Source organism: Tachyglossus aculeatus, chromosome 6, assembly GCF_015852505.1.
Source record: "Tachyglossus aculeatus isolate mTacAcu1 chromosome 6, mTacAcu1.pri, whole genome shotgun sequence".
Lineage (NCBI taxonomy): Eukaryota > Metazoa > Chordata > Mammalia > Monotremata > Tachyglossidae > Tachyglossus > Tachyglossus aculeatus.
Window position 1 is genome coordinate 59,447,377 of NC_052071.1, and position 13,737 is coordinate 59,461,113.

The following is a 13,737-nucleotide window of genomic DNA, read 5'->3' on the forward strand; positions in this document are numbered from 1 at the left end:
GAGGTGACAGTCTAGAGGGGGAGTAATTGTCTGTAATCCTGTGAGCCCCCCGTGGGACAACCTGATCACCTTGTAACCTCCCCAGCGCTTAGAACAGTGCTTTGCACATATTAAGCGCTTAATAAATGCCATCATTATTATTATTATTATAATCCAACAGACAATTACTCACCCCCCCCCCTTCATTATTACAGCTTAAAGTCTAGAGGGGGAGTAACTGCCTGTAAAATTACAATTACTCACCCCACTTTCAAAACCTTATTGAGGGCACATCTCCTCCAAGAGGCTCTAGACTGTGAGCTCGTTGTGGGCAGGAATGTTTGTTGTTATAGTGTACTTTCCCAAGAGTTTAGTACAGTGCTTTACACACGGTAAGCGCTCAGTAAAAAATAAAGAGGCCTTCCCTGGCTAAGCCCTCCTTTCCTCTTCTCCCACGTCCTTCTGTGTCTCCCTGCCTCGCTCACCATCAATCGTATTTATTGAGCACTTACTGTGTGCAGAGCACTGTACTGAGCGCTTGGGAAGTACAAGCGCTCCTTGTAGCCATCCCCCTTGCCAGCCCCACAGCACTTATATCCATATCTGTAATTTATTTCTATCAATATCTGTGTCCCCCTAGACTGTAAGGTGACCGTGGGCAAGCAACATGTCCGTTTATTGTTCTGTTGCACGCTCCCAAGCTCTTAGTAGAGTGCTCCATAAATAAGATTGACCAACGTATTGAAACAGACATTAGCGTAAATAAATCACAGATACGTCCACAAGTGCCGAGGGACCGAGGCGAATAAAAGGGGTGAATCCAAGAACGGGGGTGACACGGAAGGGAGTGGGGGGAAGTGTTTGTGTCAAAACCCAAACACTTCGAGAAGCAGCGGGGCTCAGCGGAAAGAGCCCGCGCTTTGGAGTCACAGGTCATGGGTTCGAATCCTGGCTCCACCAATACTTTGGGCAAGTCGCTTCACTTCTCTGGGCCTCAGTTCCCTCATCTGTAAAATGGGGGTGAAGACTGTGAGCCCCCCGTGGGACAACCTGATCACCCTGTAACCTCCCCAGCGCTTAGAACGGTGCTTGGCACATAGTAAGCGCTTAATAAATGCCATTGTTATTAAAACCCACTGGATACCATGTCGGAGGGCACGGATATGAATTTATATAGACGGCGCGTCCGCCCAGGCTCAAATCCATAGGCAGCGCTCACTCGTGAACTGAAGTGGCTCTACAGAGATCTGAGTTTTGATGGTTTCTGCGTCTCCTAGGATGTAATCACTCAATCGATCCGTAAGTATTTTTGAGCGCTTACTGAGCGCAGAGCACTGTACTCTAAACCCGGAGCTCACTGTGGGCAGGGAATGTGTCTGTTGTTGCATCGTACCCGTCCCAGTGCTTAGTACAGTGCTTTGCACGCAGTAAGCACTCAATAAATACGGTCGAATGAATGAATCATCATCATCATCATCAATCGTATTTATTGAGCGCTTACTGTGTGCAGAGCACTGTACTAAGCACTTGGGAAGTACAAATTGGCAACATCTAGAGACGGTCCCTACCCAACAGTGGGCTCACAGTCTAAAAGGGGGAGACAGAGAACAAAACCAAACATACTAACAAAATAAAATAAATGGAATAGCTATGTACAAGGAAAATAAATAGAGTAATAAATATGTTCAAAATCGCTTCTGCCTTCGTGTTAGCCTGCGTGGGCCTTGGCCAGGCCATTTCCTCCTAAGGGCCTGACTGTTCCTTTCGTTCATTCATTCATTCATTCGATCGTATTTATTGAGCGCTCACCGTGTGCAGAGCACCGTACTGGGCGCTTGGGAACATCGGCAACATCTAGAGCCGGTCCCTACCCAACAGCGGGCTCACAGTCCAGAGAGGGGAGACACAGAACAAAGCCAAACGTATTAACAAAATAAAATAAATAGAAGAGAGATGTACAAGTAACGCGTAGACTGGGCGCTTGGGAACATCGGCAACATCTAGAGCCGGTCCCTACCCAACAGCGGGCTCACAGTCCAGAGACGGGAGACACAGAACAAAACCAAACGTATTAACAAAATAAAATAAATAGAAGAGAGATGTACAAGTAACGCGTAGACTGGGCGCTTGGGAACATCGGCAACATCTAGAGCCGGTCCCTACCCAACAGCGGGCTCACAGTCCAGAGAGGGGAGACACAGAACAAAACCAAACGTATTAACAAAATAAAATAAATAGAAGAGAGATGTACAAGTAATGCGTAGGAGAGTACAGTAGGACCAAGTTGGTAGACATGGTGAAACTCTAAATGGGGACGGAAGGGGATGATTCTCCATCCTTCAGATGGGGTCCAGTATTTTCAGACCAGAGCCTAAATGAAGGCTCTGCCTCGTTTTCACTCCACTAAAGACGGAAAGCGGATTATTCCGCAGCCCTGCCCTAACTGCACGTTGGAGAGCAGTTCGTTTCAAAGAGGTAAATTCTCCTGAGAAGAAGAAGAAGAGGGTGGGGGAAATCCCCCCCGGGCTTTTCAAGGCCGCATCAGGAAAAGTCCAAGCGACTCTGGCTAGAGTCAGAGCTATAAGCCTGGGCTACTTCCCTTGGTCGGTCAGCGGCCCGAGCGACCGTGGGCCGGCCGGCCCGACGTCTCCTCAATCAATCAATCAATCAATCGTATTTATTGAGCGCTTACAATGTGCAGAGCACTGTACTAAGCGCTTGGGAAGTCCAAATTGGCAACACATAGAGACAGTCCCTACCCAACAGTGGGCTCACAGTCTAAAAGGGGGAGAGAGAGAACAAAACCAAACATACCAACAAAATAAGATAAATAGGATAGAAATGTACAAGTAAAATAAATAAATAAATAAATAAATGGAGTAATAAATATGTACAACCATATATCCATATATACAGGTGCTGTGGGGAAGGGAAGGAGGTAAGATGGGGGGGATGGAGAGGGGGACGAGGGGGAGAGGAAGGAAGGGGCTCAGTGTGGGAAGGCCTCCTGGAGGAGGTGAGCTCTCAGCAGGGCCTTGAAGGGAGGAAGAGAGCTAGCTTGGCGGAGGGGCAGAGGGACAGCATTCCAGGCCCTCCTTTCCTCCTTTCCAGGAAAATTCCTCCTTTCCTGGGCTTCCACTGGCCGGTGGGCTCCCAGGCACCGTGTCCATGGGGCTTCTACACAAACACTTCTACTCCCACCCCCTTCTCCGTCACCCTTCCGCTTGGATTCGCACCCTTTATTCACCCCTCCCTCAGCCCCACAACACTTACGGACGTATGCGACAGGGACTGTGTCCAACCTGATTTGCTTCTATCAATCAATCAATCAATCAATCGTATTTATTGAGCGCTTACTGTGTGCAGAGCACTCCACTAAGTGCTTGGGAAGTACAAGTTGGCAACATATAGAGACAGTCCCTACCCAACAACGGGCTCACAGTCTAAAAGGGGGAGACGGAGAACAAAACCAAACATACTAACAAAATAAAATAAATAGAATAGATATGTACAAGTAAAATAAATAAATAAATATGTACAAACATATATGCATATCGAACCCAGCGCTTAGTACAGCGGCTGGCACATGATAAGTGCTTTGGAGTCAGAGGTCGTGGGTTCAAATCCCCGCTCCGCCACATGTCTGCTGTGTGACCTTGGACAAGTCACTTCACTTCTCTGTGCCCCATCTGTAAAATGGGGATTAAGACTGTGAGCCCCACGTGGGACAACCTGATCACCTTGTATCCACCCCAGCGCTTAGAACAGTGTTTTGCACATAGTAAGCGCTTAATAAATGCCATCATTATTGTTATTATTATCAGATGATCAGGTTGTCCCACGGGGAGCTCACAGTCTTCATCCCCATTTTACAGACGAGGGAACTGAGGCCCAGAGAAGTGAAGTGACTTGCCCAAAGTCACCCAGCTGACAGAGTTGGCAGAGCCGAGATTTGAACCCGTGACCTCTGACTCCAAAGCCCGGGCTCTTTCCACTGAGCCACGCGGCTTCTTTTGCCCAAGGTCACACAGTAGACAAGTGATGGAGCCAGGATAATAATAATAATAATGATGATGGCATTTATTAAGCGCTTACTATGTGTAAAGCACTGTTCTAAGCGCTGGGTAGGTGACAAGGTTATCAGGTTGTCCCACGGGGGGCTCACAGTCTTCATCCCCATTTTACAGATGAGGGAACTGAGGCCCAGAGAAGCGAAGTGACTTGCCCGAGGTCACACAGCTGACAATTGGCGGAGCTGGGATTTGAACCCATGACCTCTGACTCCAAAGTCCGTGCTCTTTCCACTGAGCCACGCTGCTTCTCCAGGATTAGAACCCAGGCCCTTTTCTTAACCACTAAGCCACAGTGCTTGTCTTCGGATGGTCCGTGAAGAGGCCATTTGTGATAGTCGTTGCCGTGCCGTGGCCCGCTCTCTCTCTCTCTCTCTCTCTCCCTCTCTCCGATCAGTCCCCTGCTCCAATGCTGGAGCGGTTTCGTCCATTGTCATCATCATCATCATCATCAATCGTATTTATTGAGCGCTTACTGTGTGCAGAGCACCGTACTAAGCCCTTGGGAAGTCCAAGTTGGCAACATCTAGAGACAGTCCCTACCCAACAGTGGGCTCACAGTCTAAAAGGGGGAGACGGAGAACAAAACCAGACGTACTAACAAAATAAAATAAATAGAATAGATATGTACAAGTAAAATAAATAGAGTAATAAATATGTACAAACATCTATACAGGTGCTGTGGGGAAGGGAAGGAGGTAAGATGGGGATGGAGACATTGTTAAGAGGAGCCGTGGGCCTCCTCTCCAAAGACGAGGATCATGTCTGGGCTAGGGCTTCATCCATCCTCCTCCGGGACAGGAGAGTGGACCGTAGATGTTTCCGCGTTCATTCCTTTCCCCGGAGATGCTTTCGCGGCAGCCGAGGGACAGCGAACCGGAGGGCCCCGCTGTACCGGAGCATCACGGATCGCATTCCTTTCGGATGCACGTCGGCATTCCCAGCCTCCCCCTGGCCGGGGATGTGGTGGATTTGCGCGGGGGACCGGGGGTGGCGGGGCTCCCGAAAGCCCCGACGACCCCGGAGCGGGGGCGACCTCACCGTGCCATCATTTCCCTCCCCTCGCAGAATGAAGAGGTCAGGTTCATCGAAAATGAACTGGAGAATCAAAAGCAAAAATACTTCGAACTGCAGACTTTTGCCCGAAGCTTGATCCTGGCCGTCAAGTCCGACGACAAAGAGCAACAGCAGGTAGGCCGCGGGGGAAGGCGGGCGGGGGGCAAAACCGTGGAGGACCGGCTGGCCAAACACAGCGGACTTGGTGGACTTTGCCATTCGGGTGATTTCCGTCGGCCCCGAGGGACCCCCGGGGCGGGTTCCTCCCCAAAACTTCTCCGCCTCTGGGCGGTTTCGATACATTCGTTCGTTCAGTCGTATTTATTGAGCACTTAACTTGTGCGGAGCACTGTGCTGAGCACCGGGGAGAGTACGATACAACAATCGCAACGAGCTCCCGGGGTCACCCGGGGGGGGAAGGAGGGCTGAGAGGTGGGCCGGGGCGGGCGGGTGGGCTTCCCTCCCCATCACGACCCTCACAGCCCTCACAAAATGCCAAGCGGGAGAGTAGATGTTTCACCTGGAGGGATGGCATGTGCACGCAGGAATGTGTAGGGGGGCGGGCATAATAATAATAATAATAATAATAATAATATTATTTGTTAAGCGCTTACTATGTGCAAAGCACTGTTGTAAGCGCTGGGGAGGATACAAGGTGATCAGGTTGTCCCATGTGGGGCTCACAGTCTTAATCCCCATTTTCCAGATGAGGGAACTGAGGCCCAGAGAAGCGAAGTGACTTGCCCAAAGTCACACAGCTGACAAGTGGCGGAGCCGGAATTTGAACCCATGACCTGTGACTCCCAAGCCCGGGCTTGCACACTTGCGTACTTGTGTATGCTTGCATGGGGGTGCCTGTGCCCACCCATGTGCAGGCACGCGGATGTTTGCGTACCGCTCACCAAGGCAGCTTTCAGTCATACTGGGCGCTGATTGTGGGCAAAGCGCTGTACTAAGCACTTGGGAGAGCACAGTAGAACAGCAGACACGTTCCTGCCCACAACGAGCTCCCTTTCTAGAGGCACTGGTGGAGAGCTTGCAGGACCCAGATGTCACATCAGTCCTCTTTCGGGAGGGCGGACTAGCTTGCTCCCGTCAGAAAATCAATCAATCAATCGTATTTATTGAGCGCTTACTGTGTGCAGAGCACTGGACTAAGCGCTTGGGAAGTCCAAGTTGGCAACATCTAGAGACGGTCCCTGCCCAACAGTGGGCTCACAGTCTAAAAGGGGGGAGACAGAGAACAAAACCAAACATACTAACAAAATAAAATAAATAGAATAGATAGGTACAAGTAAAATTAATAGATAAATAGAGTAATAAATCTGTACAAACATATATACATATATACAGGTGCTGTGGGGAAGGGAAGGAGGTAAGATGGAGAAAATGAGACTCATCCTCTCTCTCTCGCTCTCGCACACACACACAATGTATCCCTCCTGCTGAAGCTTTATAAATGATCCTTCCCGCCTTCCATTTTCACCTTGAAATCTGAAGGCACTGGGAGGAGATTCATGTTTCCCTTCTAATAATAATAATAATAATAATAATAATAATAATAATAACAATAGCATTTATTAAGCACTTACTATGCGCAAAGCACTGTTCTAAGCTCTGGGAAGGTTACAAGGTGATGAGGTTGTCCCACATGGGGGCTCACAGTCTTAATCCCCATTTTACAGATGAAGGAACTGAGGCCCAGAGAAGTGACTTGCCCCAAATCACACAGCTGACAAGTGGAGGAGCCGCGATTTGAACCCACGGCCTCTGACTCCAGAGCCCGGGCTCTTTGAGAAGCAGCGTGGCTCAGTGGAAAGAGCTCGGGCTTTGGAGTCAGAGATCGTAGGTTCGAATCCCGGCTCCGCCACATGTCTGCCGTGTGACCTTGGGTAAGTCACTTCTCTGAGCCTCAGCTACCTCATCTGTAAAATGGGGATTAAGACTGGGAGCCCATGGGACAACCTCATTACCTTGTTTCCCCTCCCCAGCGCTTAGAACAGTGCTTTGCACAGAGTAAGCGCTTAACAAATGCCATTATTATCGTTTCCATTGAGCCACGCTGCTTGTCATAAGTCACTGCTCTCGCAGGGTGACTGGGAAGGAAGGTCCCGCCTCATCCCAAGTTGAGGCCGATCCTGGCTGGAATGAGGAACATTCCTTCCCTTCTCCCGGCCTCTTCCTCTCTTCCCTCCACACCGTGATCCCCCGCCCCCATTCAAGAAAAGTAGAGCGGACAACGTGGCCTAGTAGATAAAACTCACGCCTGGAAGCCCGAGGATCTGGGTTGCCTGCTTGGGACCTTGGACAAGTCACTTCACCTCTCTGTGCCTCAGTTTCCTCATCTGCCAAATGGGGATTCATCCATTCGTTCAACCGTATCGAGCGCTTACTGTGTGCGGAGCACTGTACTGAGCGCTTGGGGAGTCCAAGTTGGCAACAGATGGAGACGGTCCCTACCCAACGGCGGGCTCACAGTCCTGAAGATTCGGGACCTGTTAATAATAATAATAATAATGTTGGCATTTGTTAAGCGCTTACTATGTGCAAAGCACTGTTCTAAGCGCTGGGGAGGATACAAAGTGATCAGGTTGTCCCATGTGGGGCTCACAGTCTTAATCCTTATTTTACAGATGAGGGAACTGAGGCTCAGAGAAGTGAAGTGACTTGCCCAAGGTCACACAGCAGATACGTGGCGGAGCCGGGATTCGAACCCATGACCTCTGACTCCAAAGCCCGGGCTCTTTCCACTGAGCCACGCTGCTTCTGCTTCTCCCTCCTACTTAGACTGTGAGCCCCATGTGGGATCTGATTGTCTTCCAGCTACCCCAGCACTTAGTACAGTACTTAATAATAATAATAATAATGGTATTTGTTAAGCGCTTACTATGTGCAAAGCACTGTTCTAAGCGCTGGGGGGGGATACAAGGTGATCAGGTTGTCATTCATTAATTGAATCGTATTTATTGAGCGGTTGTCCCATGTGGAGCTCCCAGTCTTCATCCCCATTTTCCAGGTGAGGGAACTGAGGCCCGGAGAAGTGAAATGACTTGCCCAGAGTCACACAGCTGACAGTTGGCGGAGCCGGGATTTGAACCCACGACCTCTGACTCCAAAGCCCGGGCTTTTTCCACTGAGCCACGCTGCTTCTGCTGCTTGACACGTAGTAATCGCTTAAAAAATCCCTGCAAGAGTAGAGCTGATGGCGGGCATCTCTCGGCGGAGGGCTAAAATAATAGTTCCAGTCCACCCGGTCCCCTAGCTTAGAGAAGCAGCGTGGCTCAGTGGAAAGAGCCCGGGCTTTGGAGTCAGAGGTCATGGGTTCGAATCCCGGCTCTGCCACATGTCTGCTGTGTGACCTTGGGCAAGTCACTTCACTTCTCTGAGCCTCAGTTACCTCATCTTTTAGACTGTGAGCCCACTGTTGGGTAGGGACTGTCTCTATATGTTGCCAATTTGTACTTCCCAAGCGCTTAGTCCAGTGCTCTGCACATAGTAAGCGCTCAATAAATACGATTGATGATGATGATGATGATCTGTAAAATGGGGATTAAGGCTGTGAGCCCCACGTGGGACAACTTGATCACCTTGTATCCTCCCCCAGCGCCTAGAACAGTGCTCTGCACATAATAAGCGCTTAACAAATGCCATCATTATTATTATTATTATTATTATTATGTGCTTAGTACAGCGCCCTGCACACAGTAAGCGCTCAATAAATACAATTGATTGATTCCTTGTACTTTTTTTTTTTTGCAATGGTCTTTGTTAAGCGTTTACAATGTGCCAAGCAACGTTTTAAACACTGGGAGTATCAGATTGGACACAGACTCTGTTCTGTGTGGGGCTCACAGCGTAGACAGGAGGGTGTGGGATTTGATCCCCGTTTTACAGATGAGGAAACTGAGGCACAGAGAAGTTCATTCACTCGGTTGCATTAATTGAGCGCTTTCTGCAGAGCACTGTATAAGCGCTTGGGAGAGCACAATATAACCATAAACAGACCCGTTCCCTGACCACAACAACGAACACGTCGTTACAGTCTCGAAGCGACTTGCCCAAGGTCTCACTGCAGCCTGTGGCGGAGCCAGGATTCGAACCCAGGTCCCCCGACTCCAAGGCCCTTGCTTTTTCCACGAGGCCACGCTGCTTCTTACCCTCTCCGGCCTCTTCGCATCTCTCCCCTGCCCCGGCCTTCATCCGCACAGCGGAGAGCGGTCCTCTCTCCCCTTCCCGGCTCCCGCCGCCCTGCCTAGGATATAAGGGTGGATGGATCTAGAAGAGGAAAGGAAATTCCTCTAGAAGAGGAATTCCCTCCAGAAGAGGAAAGGAAAGGAAATTCCCTCTAGAAGAGGAAAGGAAATTCCCGGGGAGGCCTGACAGCAGTGACGGTTACTCGAGGACGGCGGCAGGTGGGAAGCCATGCTGGACAAGGCCGGCGGGACTTGTTTTGTTTTGTTGTCTGTCTCCCCCTTCTAGGCTGTGAGCCCACTGTTGGGTAGGGACCGTCTCTATGCGTTGCCAACTTGTACCTCCCAAGCGCTTAGTACAGTGCTCTGCCCGCAGTAAGCGCTCAATAAATACGATTGAATGAATGAATGAATGAATCTGCTTATGATGATAATAATGATAACTGTGGTTTTAGACTGTGAGCCCACTGTTGGGTGGGGACTGTCTCTATATGTTGCCAACTTGGACTTCCCAAGCGCTTAGTACAGTGCTCTGCACACAGTAAGCGCTCAATAAATACGATTGATGATGATGATTCGTTAAGCACAGGTATCATTATTATTACCAGACTGTAGACTAACTCTAAAATCTACCCCGCTCTAGACTGTAATTAATAATAATAATAATAATAATAATAATAATGGTATTTGTTAAGCGCTTACTATGTGCAAAGCACTGTTCTAAGCACTGGGGGGATACAAGGTGATCAGGTTGTCCCCCGGGGGGGCTCACAGTCTTGATCCCCATTTTCCAGATGAGGTCACTGAGGCCCAGAGAAGTGACTTGCCCAGAGTCACAGAGCTGACAATTGGCGGAGCCGGGATTTGAACCCGCGACCTCTGACTCCGAAGCCCGGGCCCTTTCCACTGAGCCACGCTGCTTCTCACTGCGGGCAGGGAAAGCGTGTACCAACTCCGTTCTATTGGACTCTCCCAAGTGCTTAGGACACTGCGCTGCGCACACTGTAAGCGCTCCATCATCATCAGTCGTATTTATTGAGCGCTTACGATGTGCAGAGCACATAAGCTCCATAAGTACAACCGATGGATGATTGATTAGCGAAGGATCCTTCCGGTGATCCTCTCCGACCGGAAAGCCGGGTGCCCACGGAATAACCGCAAGCTAATTGATTTCTCTCCCTAGGCCCTGCTGTCCGACTTACCTCCCGAATTAGAAGAGATGGATTTCAGCCAAGCCTCCCCGGAGGCCGGCGACACCTCATTCAGCTTGTCTTCTCCGTCGGAGAAATGACGCTTCCGACCGGCTGACCGCGCGACCGCGGGGTGCGGGGGGGAGAGGGCCGGGGGGCCGCGCCGCAGAAACCCGGGGGTCGCCGGTCCAGTTGAAGGGGGAACCCCAAGGAGAAGGGAGCCACGGCTCTCAACGGGGGAAACGAGGGCTGCTCAAAGCGTTGGGTCCGGCTCTGGGGCGGCAGCGGAGGCCTCCCCGGAGGATAACATCCGTTTGCATCTTAAACTCGAACCGCCCGATGTCTGAAGCGGTGGGGAGGGGGGCTACCCCTCTGATAGACGCATCCGTCTCCCGGGCGGTAGCCGGAATCGGGTGCCCAAGAGTGGAAGGGCCACGGACCGTCCGGTTGGGCTGCCCGGGGGCCAGGTCGGAAGCCCGGGGGAATCGGTTCAGCTCCCTGAACCCCCTCTTCGTCTCCGTGGCTCCTCCTGCCCCCACAACGTTTTACTCAGGAAAGCGGACTGAACGGTGGAACGAGCGAACGAAGAACCAGGCACGGATCTGGCCAACCACGGGGAGACTGGAAGGATCCGAGGGCCAGCGCGGAACCGGAAAAGTGCTTCACGGAACGTGTCACTGTAAATTGTTGATGTCCTCCCATTACCTTACCAAAATGTCTTGAGAAAACACTGTGGAAGATGAAGTGGGTTCCCTTAAGCCCAATAAATTATTCGTGTATAGAAGCGAAAGCATCAATGTTGTAAAGGCCCTGCCCAGGAACTCGTGAGCGCCGTGGGGCCGCCGTCTCCCATCGTGATTCTGATCCGTTGCTCCCCCGGAGCCTCCGTCGCTCGGCTGCCCGCTCCGGGGACCGGACGGGCCCTGGGCTTGGCCCCCGGACCGGTTGCCCGGCAGGGGCGGCCCCTCTGCTCGGTCTCTGACCGCTTTGCCCGCTTTCTCTGTCACACTTCCCCTCCCCGACAGCAGCTTGGCCGAGACCGGCGGACAGTCGAGCTCCCGGGTTCGCCGCTCTTCCCCGAGCCACATGGGATCAGGTGTCTCCCGGCGAGGAGGAGCAGGACTGCGCCGACGACAGGGCGTCCCCGGGGCCGGAATCTGCCCGCACCCGAGCGAGCTCGAGACTTGGGATCGACCATTGACGGGGTCCGTCGTGAAACGGCTTCTGCCTGGTGACCCGGGATCGGCGTGGGGTTAGACGCTCTCCGACGCACGAGGGCAGAAGCCGATGGTCCAGACGGGCGAAAGACGCGAGGGCGGAATCCTGGAACTTAGGGAAACTGAATGACACTCGACTTTTTCCCTTCACGCATCGCTTAATTTTGTCAAATCGTCTGATTTTTTTTCCCCTTGAGCCCCAACTAGCCTCTCTTTGGACGACGGACGACCTGTTGGTTCGCCTTGGCTCAGATGCGCTTCCGTCCTTGTCCTCGGTCTACCCTCGCCGGCCTTTGCCTTTCCATCCCTCCGAGAGGCTCCGAAGGCATGGTCCCTCCAGAAGCGTGAAGATCTCGCCGACCAAGCCCCTCAGCCCTGGGCCTGCCTTCAGCTCCACCCTGCTCAGCCCCGTCCAAGCGGACAAGAAGACGGCCGTCGCCTCCGGACAAGAGGAGACAAGAAAGGAGGGCCGGGCACCCTCCTCGTTGCCCCCGCAGTCGCGTCGGTGCTGACCAAGCGGATCTCAGGGTCCGACTGGAGCACGGGATCCGCGTTCCTGCTCATGAGGAGCCTTTGGGTCAGCGGGCGAAGACGTCGCTCGCTTTGGCAGCCGGAATAGCTCCGCCGCCATCTCCGGGGGGCTTCTCCCAGTCTGTGGCATCCGCCGGGGGACCCGGGAGGATGGATGGATCCACGTTGCTGGTGCCTGTCGAAGCGGTGAGATCCGCCCTCCCACAGCTGGGATGGATCCCGGAGGGACTCGGGGGCAGGCCGGAGGATGGGGAGGGCAGAGGAGGATGGGACGCAGAGGGGCCTCTGGCTTCACGGAGGATGCACAGAGCCGGACCGTGTGGCCGTAGAGGAGAGGAGCCCCCCCAATTCTACGGGGCTGGCTCCCCCTTCTCCTCCGGTCCCCACTCCGCCCCGTCATTCCTGCAGAGATCCCCTCGCCTTTCCGCTCCTCGCAGCCGCTGACCGTCGCTGCGGGGCAGCGGCCGTCTCGCCCTGGGGAAGGAGCGCCCGACGGCTATTTTCCAAACTCCCGATAGATCGTCTTGAGGCTAGAGGTCCGGCCAGCCGGTCCCCGGGAGGCATCAATCTGTGCCACCCTGCGTTGCCCAACTTATCCGGGTTCTCCCAACCCTCCTGAGTCGGAAGGGAGGACCGACTCGCCCTCTCCCCTCGACAGCGGCCCGAGACCAAGGCTCCCTAAGAACCCGGGCCCGAAAAGAGGGCACAGGCGGAAGCCTCCCGGTTGGCAGAGAAAGCAACCAACCCACCCGCTGTTGGGTAGGGACCGTCTCTATGTGTTGCCAACTTGTACTTCCCAAGCGCTTAGTACAGTGCTCTGCACCCAGGAAGCGCTCAATAAATACGATCGGATGAATGAAGAGTAGCAGAATCACCCCACTGCGGAGCGGGGCCGGAGGAGGGGGGGTCTCTGCGCTTTTTGCCGCCGCCCCCCTCTCCGTTGGGGCTTCCTTAGCTTTGACTGTCGTGTCGTTGTGGTCTGTGAATCATCCCCCGCCTCCCACTCTCCACGTACCTACCTCTGAAACACACCACCACCTTAAGCCAGACCAGACTGTAATGTGAACTTTTGTAGGGTTTTTATTTAAAGTTTTTATAGGCAATAAAATGATTTCCAACAAAGAGGCCTCTCTTTCCCGCCCGTAATTCCCGTCTGCGCCGAGCCCCGGAGTCCTGGGTTTCCCCCGAGAGCAAAGCCATTCCCGATCCAGAAGGAGAGCGGGCAGGGAACACCACCGGAGAGGGGAGGAACTCTTCCGGGGGGTTGGGAGGAGCGGGGAGCGGGGTTGAGGGGGGAGAAATCATCATCATCATCATCATCATCATCATCAATCGTATTTATTGAGCGCTTACTATGTGCAGAGCACTGTACTGAGCGCTTGGGAAGTCCAAATTGGCAACATATAGAGACAGTCCCTACCCAACAGTGGGCTCACAGTCTGAAAGGGGGAGACAGAGAACAAAACCAAACATACTAACAAAATAAAATAAATGGAATAGATAT

The 13,737-nt window shown here is 52.5% G+C and overlaps 1 protein-coding gene across 1 annotated transcript in view; it reads left to right on the forward strand.

Annotated features, from left to right (window-relative positions):
• HDX (highly divergent homeobox) overlaps positions 1-13,355 on the forward strand; it is a 122,334-nt gene extending 108,979 nt beyond the window's left edge. Inside the window, 2 exon segments of the mRNA XM_038748216.1 lie at positions 5,118-5,240; positions 10,479-13,355. Of these exon segments, the coding sequence (XP_038604144.1) occupies positions 5,118-5,240; positions 10,479-10,586 (231 nt within the window). The 3' untranslated portion in view covers positions 10,587-13,355.
• Positions 13,356-13,737: the final 382 nt, after the last annotated feature.